The 21,611-nt window shown below is 32.9% G+C and overlaps 1 protein-coding gene across 3 annotated transcripts in view; it reads left to right on the top strand.

Annotated features, from left to right (window-relative positions):
- The window catches only part of LOC148282511 (uncharacterized), a 107,874-nt gene extending 103,784 nt beyond the window's left edge, over positions 1 to 4,090 (top strand). For all 3 annotated transcript variants that reach the window (XM_088224978.1, XM_088224977.1, XM_088224976.1), the window contains 3 exons: positions 1,625 to 1,774; positions 2,013 to 2,075; positions 2,502 to 4,090. In XM_088224978.1, coding sequence (XP_088081104.1) covers positions 1,625 to 1,774; positions 2,013 to 2,075; positions 2,502 to 3,670 — 1,382 coding nt within the window. In that variant the 3' untranslated portion in view covers positions 3,671 to 4,090. The remainder of the gene's footprint in view (positions 1 to 1,624; positions 1,775 to 2,012; positions 2,076 to 2,501) is intronic.
- The last annotated feature ends 17,521 nt before the right edge of the window (positions 4,091 to 21,611 follow it).

Raw genomic sequence — 21,611 nt, 5'->3', positions numbered from 1 at the left:
TTGCTTTATATTGGTTTTTTTAAATTTAATATTGTTTATATACTCATAGTTTATATAACTTTCATGTATGTAAAAGTTTTATGGGCGTGAAAAATTAATAAAATAAAAAAAATAAAAAATATTGAAGTTAAGAATTTTATGTTATATCTTTTGGTATTAATAAAGGCCCAAGCCGTCAATAAAAACACACCCATATTGTAAAATTGCACAGACTTGTACCCCTGTTCCGTGTCAGCACAGATATATGAATGCCCTATTTTTAACTTAAATCTAATTTTTATAGAACAATATGTTAATATTATCAATATTTCTAAACTATAAACACTTTAAACTGACATTTCATCAGTATTTAAGTTAACCTTTACTTTACATATAATAGGAGCCGTAAACGTCTAAACTTACACACCCAATCTCAAATAGTTTCTCCATGTTATAACACCAATAAATATGGAGGAATTAGGTTGCTGTGGTGTTCTTGCCCCAGTTGGTGATGTACAGAAGAGACAAGATTGATGTTTGATGCGTGTTTATAACAAGGCGAATAAATAATGATTTGAATTATGTAGCAAAAGAGTTACGGCGATAGGGTGTTGAATTAAGTGACTGCGTTGAGCTGAATTATTGGGCTGACTGTTCGGGCTAAATAGGCTGACTGGATTTTATCACGCCCTGTGGTCTTTTTAAATGCAACGTTCCTTTGTTCTTCATTTCTCCGTGGTAGGAACGATGTTGATGTCCTGCAGAACATTGCTCTCGTATCTTGCAGAATACTCATATGATGTATTGTATTTGATATATATAGATGCTTATATATAGATGCTTACATAAATAATGAACGACTAACTGAAATTGAACATGTTAAATACTTAGGACTAACAATAGACAGACAATTGACATGAAAAATTCATATTAACAATTGAATTAGCAAAGTGGCGACATTATCGAGTTCAATCAAAAATTTTATTCCAAAAAAAGAAAAAAATTTAATGTATGAAGCCTATGTCAAAACTAAAATATGTCTACAAAGACAGCAAAATAAAATATTAAAGTTAGTTTATGACCTTCTCTATCTAACACCAACTAAAGAACTTTTTGAACAAACTAAACAATTAAATGTAACTGAACTCTTTAAACTAGAATCTTTAAAATTTATTCATAAATTAGCAACTGATGTAATTGTAGACGAAGAATTAAAACTTGAAAAAAACTGTAGTAAACATGAACACAATACGAGAATACCAGAAAAATATCATATACAATATTTTAAAACGAGAAAAGGACAATCGAGACTTATAAACAATGGACTGAAATTATACAATAAACTACCAGACAAAACTAAACAAAAGACTCAGACAACCTTTACAAAAGATGTTAAAAATATTATTATTAACAGTAGAATGTGAATTTTAAAAGTGAAAATATTTTGTTAAATGTATGTAACCCGTAAGGGTTTATCAATGAAATTTAAATAAATTTAAAAAATATATAAATATATATAATGATGACTTGCTTCATCGGTCGTCGCTCATTTCAGGTGAAATGATTTAGCACGTGTGTGTGTCATTACTCATGGACTCAAGAATAATAAAAAATGTTTTTTACTGAACAATCTATTTATTTGCAGTTTCTGGGTATCCGGGATCGCCTGGATCACCAGGATCGCCTGGATCACCAGGATCACCTGGATCGCCAGGATCGCCAGGATCACCGGGATCTCCAGGATTGCCTGGATCGCCGGGATTACCGGGCTCGGCTGGAAGTCCAGGAACGCCTGGTAATTTTGTATTTCTTGAAAATCAAACAATTTTAAATTCTCACTCATTATTTCATTGAATGTGCGCAAAATTTGTTTTTGATTCATACATTGTACATAGTTATAACTAGCAAGTGAAGTTATGAATAAACCGTTTTTAATGAAATAGGTGAATAATAATTCTGAAATCTATATATTCCATCACTATTGGATAGTGTAAAATCTTTTCGGAATCATAAATTATATCGATTTTTTACAGGATTTAACCCAGATAGCACTGGACCAGTCGGACCAACTGGAACTGGGACTAATGAACTGACAGGTTAGGAATATAGTATTTTTAATTGTACCCTACAATATATTTTTTGATACAAGATGTTTTTTTTAGGTTATTTACTATTAAAATATTGATTCAATGTTTTACATAAAATTGCAAATAACATGACAAGATATGAAATGAAAATACAAAAGTTTAAATGGGGTGTACAACGATGTAGCATTTGATTGCGCAATAAATAAATAGCCTTACCAATTACAATAGATATAAAAAAAATTAAAACTTTGATTTTGTCAAATTGATATAACATTAGGGTTTGGTGCTAAATCTTGTGTAAAAAAATATGTACCCGGTTAATTGTTTTCATAAGTACAAAATAGTCATCATAAGCACACGCATATGTTGATAATAATAATAAATTTTGGTTACATCTTAATAATTATTATAAATAGCAACAAGTCTGTTTTACAGGAACACCAGAACCGGCAACACAAAGACCCGTCAACAAACCTGAAATCGATAATCAAGTCAAACCTGACGAAGGATACCCAGGACAATTGGTGACTGGGGTATATCCAGGACAGCCTGGATCACCAGGTTTACCTGGCCAACCAGGTATTCCAGGAAAACCAGGTACCTCAGGAACACCTGGTCAACCTGGACAGATTGGATACCCAGGTCAACTGGTAACTGGGGTATATCCGGGACAACCTGGAGCAGGAGGATATCCAGGCAGCCCAGGATCACCAGGTTTACCTGGACAGCCAGGAATTCCAGGAAAACCAGGAACCTCAGGAACACCTGGTCAACCTGGACAGATGGTAACTGGGGTATATCCAGGACAACCTAGTGGAGGAGGATATCCAGGACTCCCTGGCCAACCAGGAATCCCAGGTTCTCCAGGAATACCTGGTCAACCTGGACAGCCCGGCACTGGTGGATATCCTGTAATAACACAATATCCTGGATTACCTGGAATTCCCGGTAATGTTGGATATCCTGGACAACCCGGACAACCTGGACAACCATTGTTAGTACCTGGATATCCAGGTGTAGGTGGTTATCCCGGACAAACAGGAAACGAAATTTACCCATATCCTGGAATCGACGCATCCGGTGTTCATCCTCCTCATAGACCTCCAACATCCGGGTCAAATATACAAAATCCGAATGCTCCTCTGTTTGTCATTCCGTATCCCTTGCCCATCGTACCGAGTCCCGGATCGTGTCCCTGTTATTTAGTCCAAAACCAAAACCAAACGTCTCAACAGACTCAGACTACAACCACGCCCGGTCCAATCCAACAATATCCATCCAACTTTTTACCTGCCTACGGTATAATAGGATACATCCCCGTAATATTTTTCCCATACTGTCCTGGCAACAGCACAACAGGCGAAACGGTGCAGCCGATGTTTCCTTCAGCAGTGACAGTCCCCTACCCGTGTAGCCAGTGTAATGGGGGTGGCGACTCTGCTTCGTACTTCAAATCTCTCTTTCAACCCAACTCGCTTGACCCGAGTAGTTTCCAACAAGTTTTATCACAAGCTATTATCAATCCTGCTCAGGGACTAGTAACGTCTCCAGTTAGAAGAAGTATGAAAAATAGAAAACATAAATTAGTAGATGCCGTAATATAACGTATTGTTTGTGTCTTATTTAAATTTATCGCATTTCGATTGTTATTTGGATATTCATAAGAATGAATAAGTGCGTTTTAACCCAAACAACTTTCGAAATCCGATCTTTTTGGATTTGTCTGATTCGATAAATTACAAAATTTCTATCTTCTCGGATATTTCCAAACATTGTTTATTTTTGACTTGTGAATCTCTTACTTTATTTATTACCTAGCTAGTTATTTGGAACACTGCCATTTTCGTTTCATTTTACAATATTTATTTTTAATGCCGCGGAGTTTGCTTTCTAAAGTCCATGCTTGAACGTTATTTGTGATTTATTTTAAAATTTTAGTGTTGATTTTATGATGCTTTTATTTTTATAACATGAAATATTATTTGTGAAGCATAAAGCAAATTAAACGATCATTTTGTAACGCATCCGTTTAATTTATTTTTCCTCCACCAACGCCGACACTGACGATGCTAAATAGTGTGCCATCTATTGATGGGTTTTGAAAGTACATGTTTCATCAAGTATTATGCACTATTCGTATACAGGTAGATGTCTCATAGCTTTACCGTGAAAATATACTTGCCTTATGGCCGATATATCAATAATCGACGATAAAATGTTAGTAATATTCCATTTCACGGAATTATTCTAATGAAATACTTAGGTATAACCTGCGTATTTTAGATCGAAGTGAAGTCATTGTATAATACAGATAAAGGCTTATGCCTTGTTCCCTATTTGTGTACAAAAATACTCATCTAATAATTTATTATCTTAGTTAAGCTGTGCGTATACTGGACATCTTATGGTTTTCATTCCCCTATGTTCATAATTCTTAGGTCGGCCAACAAACAACCAGTCTTGATTTCTTTGATAACAAGTTGTCTTTATTCATACGATCACTGAATCAACTCTCGCCAAGTCTACTATATACCATTGTGTCTTTCTACTTTCCTTTATAATAATATTATATGTTTAAATATGTCCTTAAAAATGCCCAGTGAGCGTATAAATAAATCAATCTAATTGCTGGTTATTTTATTACTAAAAAATAGACTTTATAAATTCATATAGCACTATAAAATTACTTAGAATGTGGATGGATTTTTATTGTACTATTTTTTAAATTTATTTGATTGACAGGAAAATGCACTAACCAGAGTACCATGAGGCCGACAAACTTCCACTTGATTTTCTCATGCATGATTTTTACCTGAGAGTAGTCACTAAACATAATAATAATATGAAAATAGTATAATAAAAATCAATCTATTTTAATTTTACCGTGTGACATGTATTTTTATAAACGCGACCGATGTATTTACTGACTCAAATCCTCACCGGCAACGGTGATTTATGAGCTACCTTCATCGTTTTAAGCTCTTAGAAGTCAAAAGCTATCATGTGACGAGACACGTAAAGATGTTCCTCATTTCTTGATGCATAGTCTCCTTCCCAGCTTAGAGCGAATGCAGATAAAGACGGAATGAGGATCTGTGTGATATCGGAACCGAGACAAATCACGAGGACTTATAACAAGAGATTATATCATACTTGGTCAGAGTTGTAAGTTGTAAGTAATTATTTAAATACCCAAAATGGCACAAAAGGCATCCACTATTTAAGTGAAATAGAATGTCTGTTGATGTCTGTCATGATCTGACTTCTATCTATTGAGTTTTCTGTGGTTTCCTCTTCATCAGCTGAGAAGCAGAGAAGATTTTTGATAAAGTCAGACGAATATCTCAACACATCCTCACACAATATTTTGAGCAGTTTGAAAGAACATACCTATTGCAGTACCTAAATATAACTTAATAAGCTAGGAAAAAAATAGGGAACTCTCGTTTTTTTAAAACTGAAAAGGCTGTGCTAAGTACCTTTACACGGCGTTACCACATGCATAAGTCGAGATATTTTAAAATGTTAGCTAAAAACCCAAATTATTTACAATTATCCGTTAACAAGGAGCTAGCGCTCGGATAAAAAGAGGGAAAAAAATTGCGGCTCTCTATTAATCAGTGATATTGGAAAAAAAACTTTTTATGCTACAACTGGCCTGGATGGGCCCACCAGTTGATAAAGGTCCACCTATACTACCCACCCTGTGATTTCCCAACTTGCAATATTTATTTATTCTCCTCGTCTCTATGGCCACCCATAGCTACGGTTGCTATGAGAACAATTTTCTATATCCATAGCGGCCAACATCAACAGTCTTGTGTTTTTTCTCTCTGCATTATTGGTTCTGGAGACAACCGCAGGTTTCATAATTTATCTACCGGCATCCGCTCGCTTTTTAATCATCTGCTCGCATCTACACACCTTGACATTTTCCGACCACCGCCGCCACATTCATTGATATATTCCCCACAAAACGTGGTGAAAGTGCTGTGTTTGCCGAAAAAATGAAACAATACCCAGAAGCCAGGACTTTGAGATTTAGCATCCGGATTCCTGTCCCTGATCCCATTTCCTGACTTCCCATAGGGAGGATTTTTGTCTGCTGTAGTTTGTTTCGCCACATATTGTTTAGTCCGCATCTGCCATCTTCGCTCACCGCATCCTTTCTCACCCCGCAAAATTTAACACAGATCAACAATTCATTCAAGTAATACCCGCGCAAATTGTGTATTGCCACTCCATGGCCCTTACAATAATGACTTAAGAGATTATACTGTTTTATAAGTGGTTAAAAGAAGTTGAGTCCTTTTTATTTCCAAATTTAAAAATGAACACTAAAAGTAAATAAAAAATGGTGAAGATTATACGTCATTCGAAAGAAAAAAATATGTTTTACAAGATATTGTATTTGCTTTTCAATAACATTTTATTTGATTTATTTTGGTTCACAAACAATTGACAATTCGTATGACATGGTATAATAATCACAAATTTTTATTTTAGATAGTGTTCATCAACTATATGTGAACACAGCATGCATAAATAAAGAAAAAAAAAACTTTATAATAGATATTTTCTTCAATTGGCTAGCTTAATTGAATTCTATGATTGTTACAAAAGTTATGACAGTATTTTTTTACTCACAGGTTAATACAAATTTTATTTTACCTAACTAAAATAAGTGACTATTTGATTTTATAAATTGCGTTAGTATAAATATTTAATGTATCATTAAAGATATCAATATCAGCATTACTTTCTACATTATTATACGATCTTAACATACGTGATAATGCATTGAAGTACGTCATATTTTTTTTTTTTTTTTTTGTAAAAAAAGAAATATTTGCGTTCTTATGATTTACCCAAATATTTAATTTTGAGGGCCATTTTCAACGAGTTGTAAATAACTCACTATTAGAAAATGGGAATCAAGTTGGGGTAAAGTGGGATTCGAACCACAGACCTTTGGTCCGTGAGTCCGAGACACTAGCCACAGGACCACAACCCGATATTATATTATTATGAATAACTTTATTTGATCATAAGGTCGACATTAATTATTGCACCTTATCAATCAATATTTTATGTTGACCTTCCCGAATCGAATCTTTCGCCGAATCGAAGATTTTTAGTCAAAGCCGGGACCTCAGCATGGTAGGCTCGGAGTTAATCACTATACGACGAGGCGGAATTATTTCAGTGACCCTTTTTATATTTGACTGTATTTATACATGAAATATTAATTGTAATGCACATTTAAATTTATATTCATCCAATCGTCTGATTATTTCTATCAATTCATTTATTTATTTACATACGTAAGTTTACTGTGCATTATTTGAGACGTGAGTTCCAACTCCATGGGACTAACAGTCCTGTGTTGAGATGGCACGAGCAATTAGTTGACACAGATACATAAGTACATGATCACAAATATAGGATCAGAAAAATGAATTTAAAAAAAATAAAACATATATATAACACATAAAAAAATAAAACATATATATAACACTTTAAATCAATTTCTTACCAGTCTACGAATGGAAATCAAATAACACTAAAAACTCATTTCCTCAAATTATTTCTCGATAACCCTTAACCCATGTGATTTTATGTTAAATAATATATTATAATTTGTTTTTAAAAAGGTCTCCGAGATATGTCCATTTTTGTTTTAATTATGTTCAACAAAATGTATTTTTATTTTCTATCTGATAATCTTTAATTGTATCAATCCCAAAATGAGTTTGCTAACTCATGGGAATACAATTGTGTTTTTGTACATTTTTGTATTTTGAAATAAAAAAAAATAAAAAATATGGTAAACAGTTAACTCAAACATTCGAAAAATCATCAAGGAGTTTCCTACTCAAATCCCTCCCACTAAGGAAAATCCAGCCCTGAACTCCTTTCTTGTCGATAGTTTTTGTCCTTGAGACCTTAATACGCTCTTCCAAAATATGGAATACTCTCGCAGCAAATGCAAATGTCGTACGGGTTTTGGGTATGACATAATTCGTGCTCTGGGAAAACCTCGTAAGGATATATTTTTTTTTTAACTAACAGTCATAGTAATAAACAATACATAAAGCATAACAACAAATAACAAGTCCAATTATGGGTTTCATATAGGAACAAAAATATAAAAAAACAAAACGTACAGTTCGCAAGGGGTGAAAGGAAGTGGGATGGGAAAAAAGGGAAGGAAGAGAAGAAGAAGAAATAGTAAGTAAATATAAAACAATGAAAAAAGAAATAAAAATGCAAATTAATTTACACATTTAACATGCATACGTATACAAACACACACACATCCATATATATACATACATACATACATACATACATACATACATATATACATACATACATACACACACATGAACATGCATATATATACACATATATACACACATGAACATATACGCATACACTAATGCACATACTTTCGAGTACATATATATAAATAATAATAAAATAATGAACACTAATAGGTAAAATAGTAACTAAAAATTTTGCTCTTATGACGTCTCTATCGCAATTTTGATATATTTTTTAAAACATTTTTTTTTCTAATATTTTTTGGTTCGTTATAAATGTTATAAAAAATCTGGTAAAAATATAAGTAAAAATAAATTGCAGAGTCATCTGCAGGCGTTTACTAGTACTTAATTTAACTCGGCTGATGAGTCTTAACTACATAAAATAAAGTAATCTGCTAATTAAATACTTAACTTCAATATCAATACATAGATGGCGCTTCCAACTCGCTTGTGGATGGGTTCTTGATTCGTAGCATATATACAAAAACCAAAAATGTTACCTGGTGTGGATATTCGCTAAATAAGCGTAATGGGGAATGTTGTAGTACCTACATAAAGTGGCCACTTAACCCAGCCAATGACAGGTCATAAGCCCTGTTCTCGCTCGAATATCTATAATCCTGAACCTTGAATTTGAAAAAATTCTACCTCATCTCTGTAGGGATATAAATAAAAATATAATTTTTTTTTTCGTTTAAAACGTTTCGTTTTTCTGAGACCTCTCCTTATTGTTGGACCAGAAGCGTGCAGAAGTGCTTCTTTCAAGTACAGTTGTCTCATATCCAGCACCTTCACGTATTGTGACAACTGTTCTGACGGGTATGTTATGGTATGGAATATTTTACTCAATAACAATTTCTGTGAAATTATGAGAGACTTTAAAATGGATGCCGCACAACCCCCCCAGCCAGCTATTTCATAGGTTGCAGTGGATTGAAACAGAGCAAAGTACTTACTTCTAAGAGTGCCTTAAAGGTAGGTACATAGCTGATTAAACAGACAATATTCAAATTTAATTCAGAAATAAATAAAACACAAATAGAAAAAAAGACCCGTTTACCCCATAAAATATTTATATGGCTACATATTCGCGAGTGCAGACTTGACAGCTATGTAATGTAAAAAAAGACACGAATTATAATTTTTATATGGGGTAATTCAGTAAATTAAAAAAACACTACTTAATGTTATTGAATTGAAAGGTTGAAAATTTTCAATCTTACATTTAAACGGTGTTTTATTACAATGAGAGCAAATCAAATGTTTAAAGAACACAAATATAGTTAAAGTTATTTGACATGTTTTGAGTTTTGACAATATTTAATTTCTGTGCTGTGTTTGAAGTTATAAGCGACGTTTCATTTTACTTTCTTTTCTTTTGTTTTCTTGTTCCTTTCAAAGCTTTAAACGACGAAATTTTAACCGGCGAAAATTACTGGAGAAGCCGTGTAAATAGAATTTTCCTTTTGCGATTTAAATTTTTAAAAAATTATAGCTGACAATCAAATTATTTTCTCCAAAACTGCCAATGTGAGCTAGTGGATTATGCAGCCAACAATCTATTAAAATTTTCTCAAACCAGAGAAAATCAATATGTAAAAACACTGACTAACTTAGTGTTGAGTCTTCTTCCTTGTCGGCGATCAGCTCACGCGCTAACGGGGAAACTGGTGATCAGGAAAACTGCATGCACACAATTGTCTGGAGTCTGGAGGCGGCGCGGCGGATAATGATTAATGGCGATGGATGATAAAATGTTCGCGGCGTTATATTAACTTTTACGGAGAAAAAAGCGAAAAATACTTTTCAACAATTAGAAAAGCGTGCGAACATAACTCGTTGAAAAAGCGAAGAGAGGCACGGAGGACGAGCAGTGTTGCCAACCAACAAAATGTCCGGTCAGGCGTGGCAACCTCACAAATCAAAATTAGCCAGTATCTACTTACATGCGATTCTTCTGGCTAAAATACATTGAAACAAACTATCGGCTCAACCAATGACCCTACAATAATAAGGGTCAAGTTCATATTTGCTAATATGCTTGTTCACCACGACACAGCCAAAACCCGACTTGCCCGATACAAAAATTATCTACCCACCCTTATTTTACCGAACCAGATTGGCACGGTACGTGTAAAACGGTCCAGTACAGAACAGAAGCAATCACTCAATTCAATATTAGAGATTCGTTTTTTATCTCTGATTGAAATTATTTATGTGATATTCTCGTATTATTTTCCTTCGATAAGGGGTTGGGAAATTCACGCCTCGAGAAACACCCTTCTTTCGATATTAGACACAATGGGGAATGAAAATGTCAACGGATTACTGCTACATATGGATGATATCAATCTGTTTATTATCTGTTTCTCTCCCTTATTATTTCTCCATCACTAATTAAATAAACTTTGTGGGGCGAAAAAGCCTCACAGATAAATCTTGTTTTGGTAAGTGGGTATAACATTAGAAGTGCGCGGATATAATATTATTAACCCTCCCTCCCCGGTGATGTGTAGCTAGTTCACATTGCGTCTAATAAACTATTATATCTTTATAAATATCAAAAATATTGGGTTTAGATTTTCAGTATTTCTTCATTACACATTTGCGTATTGATTGAAATAATTTGTTTATAAGTAATAAGTACTTGTTAGGCACAAACAAAGCATTTTATCGGAAATCGGGGATAAATTACAAATATCATCAAAAGTTTACTCACAGTATACCAATAACACTTGGCGTTACACGTCCACTATAAAATATGTCCAGTCACGTAGTCCAGTACTAGCTACTTAGTAGCTCTAGGGAATTCAGCCCGGGTGCACGTTTCGCCCGAGTCGTTAGCGATACCCAATGGTTTTTTAATGTTTTCAGAAGCTAGATTTTAAGTATTATCATCTTTGAATTAAATTATGGTTAATAAAAGCCATTCCCTATAAATATTCCATTTTTCCCTTTTTAAATCTCTAATTTTTTTTAATGTGTAGTGACTACACAGCACCGTAACGCGCAGGTGTTTTTAGGACAGTAGAGGAAAGGTTGAAAAAGTTTAAAAAACACAAAAATAAATCAGTATGTAATTCATAAGCAAACAGGTATCTATAATATTAGGTATTATTTTAATCAGCGGCGTATCTGACCCATCTGCCGCACATAAATAATGCAAAAGGTCCATATTTTTTCTCGATTTCTTCCAGAATCTATCTGTATTAGCTTTCACCCGCCTTTTCAGGGCCCATTTCTATCTTCATAATTTAATCCCTTATGCAAGAGAGACATTAATGCGTCACAATTAGTAAAAAAAATATTTGGTCAATAATTTTTTCTCGCGGTATGTGTTGACCCTTTTTACAACTGCCCCCGCACGTGTCAATTTCAACCCGATCTCTTAGCGATGTAAGATATATAACAGTCACCCAATATTATTATAAATTACAGATTCACTTAGAAACAGTTTTTTTTTGCCTAGATATTTAGTATATTATCTAAAACTTTTGTAAAGTTTTGGTAGAATTATACAGGTGTTCTTTAAATCCTGTCACATCTGAAACCACGATGATCAATATGGACAAAAAGACATATTAGCATATTTATAAAAATATTTAGAACAAAGAAAATTTAAAAAAATAAAATATAAAAAAAACAAATGTTTGCTTACTTTTGCAGGGGAGAAATGATGGTAGCGAGACGCAGTGTCAGACTCCCCCCTTCCCCCTCCTCGTTTCACCCCTGCAGAAGTAAGCAACCATTTCCTTTTTTTGAAATTTTATTTTTTGACATTTTATTCGTTCTAAAAAATATTTTTATGTGCCAATATGTCTTCTTGCTCATACTGATCATTGTGGTTTCGGATGTGGCAGGTTTTAAAGAACACCCTGTATTGTCTGACGAATTCTTCTTTATTACATAAAGATTGCTCCGAACTTAAAAAAATGAATTGTGAGGAACAAAGTGGTGATATTACATGATGCCTAAGATCCTAAATAACCGAAGCCCAAAGGAGTAATTAGTTGAGGCTCATTGGGCCAGTAAAATGGGGCTCGGAGGGCCGAATTCCCTTGCATGTAGCAGCCGGCAACTAAATTTTTATTGTTTCAGTATTTGCTTTGTGGAATAACATTCAAAAAGTATAATAAATAAATAAACTTTTTCCATTATTTTTACGCCACACACGAGTTGCATGTAAGTTAGAACACAACAAGTTTTGGGTATTCAGAATTCCCCATCATCAGGGCCCAGATTACAATGGGAAGTTAACATTTATCTTTAATCTTATCTATAATGTAAAATTAAATTTTCTGTATGAAAAGCAGAATATGCATACATTTTTTTACTGGAAGCAAGTTCAATTATATGTTACTGACGAAGATACTTTAAATGTTCAAGCAAATATACTCATCCACAAATATCGGTTTTTCTTTATAGACAGTCAAAGACAACTCTGTTAACTTCCCATTGTAATCGGGACCCTGGGCTGGTATTCCAAATGCTCTTGCGGCCGTATTATCTCTATTTACATACAATATAAACGAGAAAAACTGTTTTCTCGTGCCACGAGAATGGTTCAGAATAGCACCACAGGTGTAAATATAAATTAAATCAAAATAATTATACTGATTGGATAAATTCAGGTAAAACTTTAATAAATAACATTGTGTTCCAAAATTCTTCACACCCGGCTTTAATACTACAAATGTATAAAAACAAAACCCACTCTGATTCATTTCAGGCCTCCATCTAACCATATCAGTGCTTAGAAACTATCCTGTATAATATATTGGTTTCGTTTATATTTTATTTCGTTAATACCCGAAGCTAATTGCGTTCTAAATTATATTATTATACCCGCGTTTGGCGTAAATATACAAAGTGTTTTAAATATTACAACAGAGATGTAGAACACCTAAGAAAAGGTACTCGTAATATTAAAATCTAGGTATTCACAGGGCTTACGACCTGCCATTGGGCGGATGAAGTGACCGCTTTACGCACCGTGTAACACTAAACATTCTGCCAGTGTTAGAACATCTTTATTTTAAACACCAGCCCTGTAAATGCCTAGACTTCCATATTTCCTTTTCTGGGATAGATGTTATCTATCTCTGTTGTAAAATATTAATATTAATGGCTCTTTAGGGGTTGAATCCAGTTTTGTGTACATACATTTTGGCAAACTCGTTATTGACAAAATGTTTTATTTAAAATACATATGAAAGGAACGAAAAATAAATGTTATGAACATATTGAGAAACAACATTCAGGTACTTTTTCACTGTAGAAAAGCGTTATTTATTTTATTTTTATTCATGGTTAATACAAATATCATACACACATGCAAGTATTAAAGACTGCGAAAATATTTTTTTTTTTCAAATAAATGAAAAATTTATCATTATACAAAGCTGTTTATACACTAAACTATTCAATAGTCAGAGGATTGGCTTCTGAAACGTAAGACCGATTATCTTACCTTCCTATATGTCTGTAAATTGTTTTTACGTCTATTCATGTGTGTAAAATGTGTTTTAAAGCTTAACTCCTCTTCAATCGGATACAAAAAAATACAACAAATATGATCAAGATACGGTGCGGTTGGTGAACTAATGAGGTGTCTTATGCACCATTAGGTACGGAAAGGGAATGATAAGTAAATTATACAGAATAAAACTTTACTAAATAAAATCTAATTGGTTGAATATCAAATATGCATGTGCAGCTCTTTGATAAAAATAAAGTTTATGAATTAGTTTTATCGAATATACGTACGAGTATCTAGGTTACGCAAAATGTCTATGGATTTTGCACGAAGACAGACAAAATCAAATTGCTAAATTTGTTTTAAAAGTATTCAGTCAAAATGAATCGAAAGCAAAATGGAAAAACCGTTTGTCCATATTTTCATCATTTTGGCAGTTTTATAAAATAATGTCACCATCTTAAAAAACATGCATTTATTATCAATGCTAAAATTCACAGAGGTCACCTAAATGCATTTATGGTGTAAATTTTATAGGTTGTTGAGTAAAAAAAACGAACGAGATATGGCATTATCAATTAAGGAAATGGGTGTTGGTCCCGTGGCTAGTGTCGCGGACTCAAGAATCATAGGTCCGAGGTTCGAACTCCACTCTACCACAACTCAATTGCCATTTTCTAATTATAATACGAAGGTAATTCGATTAGTCTCACGCTTTAGGTTCCAATCCAGGAACATTAAAATACTGCGGTATAGGACTACCTTTAAAACCAATATTTCGTTCCACCAATTTCCGTTCTTGGGATTTTTACCTGAGAGTAGCCATTCAGTCAAAAACGCTCGTCTGGAGTTCTGGTTCTTTACCACAGTAGGAACTGTATTCTTTATCTGCCTGGGCACAAAACAAATTTTGGAATCATTTAACTATGTATACGTATGTAATATCGCGATACAAAAGTGTGTCCATTACTTACTCGTATTACATATTACAGAACTAACGTTGCCTGATGGTTTATAACACTTTGAGAGCTTGTTGTGAATATATAACTAATTTTTTAGCGAAAAAATATCAAATGTGTTTCAACGTTAGTAAAGCTTAACGTTGCTTCGTCATAAATTACGTACCTTATGACTATAAAATGAATAATTTAGGTATTTTATTATATAAATAAAACACGAGTGATACTTTAATATGAATTATTTTTACATTATTTTTTAATTCGAAGGAATGTTTGTTTTCTATTAAATGATTGGCAAAATTTCATCATGGTCTAATAATAAAGATAATTCAAATTTTGCCAATCATTTAATAGAAAACAAACATTCCTTCGAATTTAAAAATAATGTAAAAATAATTCATATTGCACCCAAAGGCCATAAACTTGACAAATTAGAAATTCTCGAAATTAATAGATTAAAAAATAAACCCGACGTAGAATTACTTAATGAACAGATAACACATGTGCATTCTCCATTACTTTACCCATTGTAATATAATTTTACTAATGACTTTTTACCCTTTGTTTTTCAGAAATCATTATTTACAAAACCACACTCACGAAGGATGAGACACCAAAAATAAAATAAAAAACTTAAACTCATTAAAATATCATTATATCCATTCATTAGTTAACCCATAGAAAATTTGTTGATAATGATCCTTAAGATAAAAATAACTTTATTTAATTTACTTACATATAACTTTGAATTATGTATCCTTACCTCTGTTCTGTATTTAACTTTTTAATAAAGATACCAGTCTCGAAGATGTCGCGAAAGCGATGAAACCGGTCACTGGATATTCCAAATTTGTGGATTAAAGTATCACTCGTGTTTTATTTATATAATAAATTACAATGAAATTCCATCAAGAATTTTCACTTACAAACTTAAATCTAGGTATTAGTAATGCGCTTACCCCATAACGCAAACACTGTTAAATAAATATTCATCTTTAAATATTGTTTGACGTTTTACTCGATTTGGAAATCGTGAACCGGTTTGCGTTGCAATTACAATAGAAATAATGTTTTTTTTGTTTCTCTGCACGCCATTACTAAACAATGTTTTCTCACTACATAATATAAACGACGGCCGCAGCGGCCATTGTTTCCTCGCCAGCGTAACTTGCATAACACTCCACGGATCGGCGTATAGCAGATGTTCGGGAAAATTGCAATGGGAACTATCTGGCCTTGGCCGCTTTCCTCAACTTCCAATATGCGTATATTACCGCACCGAGGTAGGCGGCTGCGTCATAAGGTTACCTACGCCAAACAAGCCGGAAATTAATGTAAACTTTGTAACGGAATAGATGTGAACTCGACAACAAAAAATAAATGCACCTTAATGAGCATTTCATGGAATGATGCTTAAAAAGATAAACAACGAGAGAAAACTAGATAAAGTCTATAGTGCAGTGTGGTATGTGGAATAAAATGCGGTGTGTGTTATGGGAGAAGATTGAGTTCAGATAATAAAGAAAATAAAACATGCTATTCATTTATTTAGAATACAAACGGATGTACAAGTCAAATGATTATAAACAGAAACAGTAAAATATATATTTATAAAAATAGTAGCGCTTGCCGTCCAATAACATGGATTCACTGAATTGTAATAAAATAAAGCGAAGATGGTTTACACTATATAAAAAAATTGAATGATAATTGAAAGAATGTTATTCAGATAAATAAAAATAAAAGAACAAAGGACAAAACAAGGAGATGGTGGGAAGAAAAAAAGAAACTTGATGAGGAGTAGTGGAGGATGAATGAAGAAAAGTAAAAATGGAAAATCGTATTTGATTTGATGACGAGAAATAAAGAACAAAAAAAGACAAAACGTCTATTCTCTCTTATTTTGAATCAAGCTTGTTAGTTCTCTTCTGTACTTATTATATGGAGTGTTTAATATATCTAGACTATTAAAATTCTTATTAAATGTTTCACATATACTTTTATTATTATTATTGTTGTTTTTTTTTTTTTGCACCACAACAGGCCAGGAGGCCCAATTATTGCAGTGGTGAATTACATCACAGAACACCCAGGCTTGAGAAAAATCACATTTAATATACTTGTTTGTTTTAAATATTTATTATTAATATCGATTAGATTCAACTTCATAGTATAGTGTTAATTTTTTTATTTTGTTAATCTTCTCTGTTTTTAATCTTTGTATAAAATTGTAAGATTCAATATGTCCATGTATTTATAATTTTCTCAAACTGAACGGCTTGGGTAGGTAGGAAGAAATTGCCTTAAGGCAATATGCCCTCCGTTATATGTTATATATTGTATATATGTATATAAAGTGTCAAATAAATAAATAAATAACTTTCGTTTGTAACGGAGAGCAAGTCAATGTACAAAAAATGAAGTGAACATAGAAGTGTGATAATATGTGTTGAATAAAATTTAGTTAATATGTTATGAGAGTAGATTTAGTTTAGATGAAAAAAAAACAAATAAAACTACACATTTATTTAGGACTAGCAGGAAACTGTTCCATGCTAGGGAGTTTGACCCTTCGAGCCTCAAGCAATTGGCCCTCCGGGCCTCAGACGATCGGCCTCGGGCTTCGGCTGGTTAGGATCTCAAACACCTTAAAATATCGCCCCTTTGAGCCTCGCAATTTTTTTTTTGTTCAGTGCAATCTAAAATGTTACCAAACCTGCTCAACATTTACAGATATAATACATTCAATATCTTCACAAAAAATTATGTTTGTAAGCGATTTACATTGAACGGGAAGAATCTGTAATTTAAATAATAACAGTCAGCTACCGCTGACTATTACATGCTAGTTTATTCGGCCTGTTATGCCTCATATATTAAGCCCTCAGGGTCTATTTTTTTTTATTTGTTCCAAAGGCCTTGCTAATAAATATCTCTAATGCCCTTTATAAGTTATCTATAATACAAAAAAACATACATATTAATCATTTTGTAAGGCACTCTTGAATACCATTACGAAAATAACAAACTAAACTAACAAAAACGAAAATCGTGAGGCCCAAAGGGGCATTCAACTGAAGCCCGTAAGGCCGATAAAAGGATGCCCGGAAGCCCGATTACGTAAGCCCCGAAGAGTCGATTTTTTAATTATAAATATCATAATAATAATATCTTTTATTTTTATTATTTTATTTTTTTCATAATAATTATTACTATTATTATAACTGAGGTAAGTAAGGCCGATTAAATCAGGCCATTTATAAGGACAGATTCATTAAGGCCCGCAGTGCTGATTACTAGCAGTAACAGTGAGCGATAGCTGACTTAAAAGGACAAAATTTTACAGAGCCCGAAATCCTAATCAATCGACTGAGGCCTGAAGGGCCGATCAACATAGGCCCGCAGGGCCAACAAAACAAGATCTGAAGGGCTGAAAGGCCGAATTATCAAGCGATAGCCGACTGTTGCCTGCTTGTATATTTTTAATTCTCTCCTTGATGCTCAGCATAATGTTGCCTCATTCTGTCCCATTAATACAAACCAGTAAATAATTCACAACCTGACCACTTTAGAACAAGCTATTGTCTAGTTGGGCGACAAATAGTCGATTGAAAATGTAAAAAAAGTTACTCACGAATCGTTGACTGATATTTTTTTTCTTCTTGTTTTTCTTGTATTCAATAAATAGGTACGCAGATATGCAAATGTAAATCTTAATCAATTAATGAATGTACATTTTAAATCATTCCCACAGTCACGAATCGATTTAAATTTGAGCAAAACCTTACGTTATATTATGACGGTTATAACATAAGTGGTGGGTAAGAATTACACACTACAACCCTTTACAACTCACCCCAGAACAAAGCTGATTAACGGAACTTAAATTACCTGATTAGTAATTATTTATTTGAAACCCTTAAACATTTCACAGTTACCATATGCATTATCCTTGTCTCGTTTAGCAGTATTTGACCGCAGATTACACATATTTAAAACACCAAGGTATTTTTTTTTCTCTTCCCTTGGACAAAACCCACGCAAGTGCACTTTCCCTGAAAATAGCATTCCTTTTGGGTAACTAAATATGTTCATCTAGGACATTGAACACTCTTGGGGTCACAAAAGAGAAATTTCTCCGAGCGAAAGTCGTCTGTGTTTTCGGTAATAATTAATTTAAATTACAGGATAACCTCATACGAGCATTTTTCTAGGATCTGCTCTTGTAGCCTCATGACCAAAAATGTGTCAATGACTCTTTTCAAAAAATGTTTTTAATATCAAGTACCTTCATGAATGAGACAGTTAGGGGACATCGAAGCATCACTATGAATAAGGTTAGTTATAAAAACCAACGAAGCAAATTTATATAGCAGGTGGGTTTGAAGTTTTTGGTACATATCAGCACTCTCTTTTACTTTCGTACTTTGATGTGGCGAACTCGGATAGAGAAAACTAAAAAAATAAATCAGTTATAATGATAAAATTTTTGAAGTGCATTTTTGTTTTGCACGAGAGTCTTACGAAGACGCCTTTTTAGCACTATCCGAGCTAACACGGATAAATAGGACGCGGTCCGATTTTATTATCAGCTTGTTCAAGAAAAAATGGGGTTCAAACTTTAATCCATGGGACCACAACCCGGTTTTATCAAAAGCTCCTTGTCTCGGGCCCGACTCGGAGAAGCTATGGCAAATAATGATCATTAAGAAATAGGAAACATCTCCAATCTTCACAGCTAGTGCCTAATTTAATAAATGTTTAACTTCGAAGACCCTCACCTTCGTCTATCTACCAAAACAAACATGAATAAGTACTACAATAAACAATAACAACGGCATTATTATTCAAATAACGATCTCCTTAAAGAGCGAATTCAACAAACTTCGGATGATGCACAACCTCATAACGATATAATATATATTGTTTAATATCTTCCTTATTGCTTTTGAATGAACTAGACGAATCTATATATGTATACATATATAAAAGGCAATGTTTGTATGTGTGTCCTCGATGGACTGAATAACGACTGGACAGATTTACGTGCAGTTTTTAGCGAAATGTAGATCTTTGCCACGAGCGTATTTATAGTTCCCATTCAAGTCTTCAATTTAATAAGTAGAAAAAAAGTTAAGAGCATAATTTTTTTTTTATCCATCACCAAGGTTGAAATTCGACGAGAATGCATGTGATAAAAATTTGGGAAAATGTTGTTTTTTAATGTTTAAAAAAGTTTGTTTTTGAATGTTTACAAACATTGGCTTTTTATGGATCCTAATCAGATTATTTCCTTAAATTCCTTATAACTTCCATACATTTTTTTAAACTGGATTTTTGGTAGTAATAAAATAATATCAGCTGACATTCATTTGGAAAAAGAATTTAATATTTGAAAATGAATTATTTAAAATTTTGGAATTCAACCATAAACAAGTACCTGGGAACCTACTTAACTTCAATATTTGAAAACGAATTATTTTAAATTTTGGAATTGAATCATAAACAAGAACCTTGGTACCTACTTACCAATAAAAAGTTACACGATCTTTTTAACGTTTAACCGAACGGTTTTTACTAAAGATTCTTTAGTAAAGTTTTGTTATTAATAATGTTTAATCTTAAAAGGAAACGCGGTCCGACTTTTCTTCATACAAATGTTTTCCCGTATTTTCTCTATGGATTATGGCACTAGAGTAGTGATTTTTTTATATTATATTTACCATTGGCGTGTTCTTTTGTTTCGTTTTTATAAAAATAGTTTATTATAGGAACTAGAACCATCCAAACCCATAAAATAGCACAGTTTATCTGCTGTCTTCGGGCGCACGGTATACAAATATAACTTTTTAAACGCAAACGCAAACAAACCGATATAAAAAAAAATATTTTGATACTTTATCTAAAAAATAACAAAATCAGTTCAGTTTGAGATGCGGATAACAGGACGAAACATCGAATTTATCTATTCTAACAAAAGGTCTGACATGAATTTGTTTTTTTCGTACAGTATCAGGGAGGCATCTGTAAGACAGTGACAGTAAAACAATGTTCGAATACCTATTTCTCAAAATTCTCTGTTCTCACAATTTTTGTAAACCAAAACACAAAAATAACAATGTGGACGTACATATCTAATTTGAAGTAAATACAATAATTTATATCAAACTTTCGATTGTGTTCATTTAATTGTATGTACTAAAATCTAGCAATAGTTCAGCTCGTATTATATAAAAACAATAGAGCAATGTTTCATTTGTAAGCCGTGTACATATAAACTGGATCCTCGCTTTACACGGATTTAAAAAAACATGGTTCTAAAATTGAATCAACATTTTTTTTAAAACATGAATTTAACAATGCGTAACAGTTGTACAACTATGCATTTCGTTATTGGAATGCCCTACATTGACCCGTTATTTACTTGGCGTACAATATAATACTATGACAGTGATAGTAAATAATATTTGTTACTTTAATGTGTTATGAAAATTCTAATTGATAAATGACACACGTGATTAATTACTTTTCTATTTTTTCCCTAATGCCACTTGAGCTAAGCCGCGGCTAAAACCTAGTAAATCTAAAAATATAAAATCCATATTTTTTTAAAAATAAATTATATTCTTATTAGATTAGATTAATGCTAAAAATAAGCTTAAAATAATACCCTATACACTCTCAGTTTATAAAATTTTAATAAAAGGGGACTTCAAAGTTTATTTATAAATATGGAACATTGAAAAGCATATTTCCTTTATTCATTGTGCGAGCTTTCGGA

This window comes from Micrasema longulum, unplaced genomic scaffold (genome assembly GCF_059751315.1).
Source record: "Micrasema longulum isolate JH-2025_06_02 unplaced genomic scaffold, ASM5975131v1 h1tg000322l, whole genome shotgun sequence".
Taxonomy (NCBI): domain Eukaryota; kingdom Metazoa; phylum Arthropoda; class Insecta; order Trichoptera; family Brachycentridae; genus Micrasema; species Micrasema longulum.
Note: the sequence above shows the minus strand (reverse complement) of the source record. Positions and strands in the feature narration are given on the sequence as shown.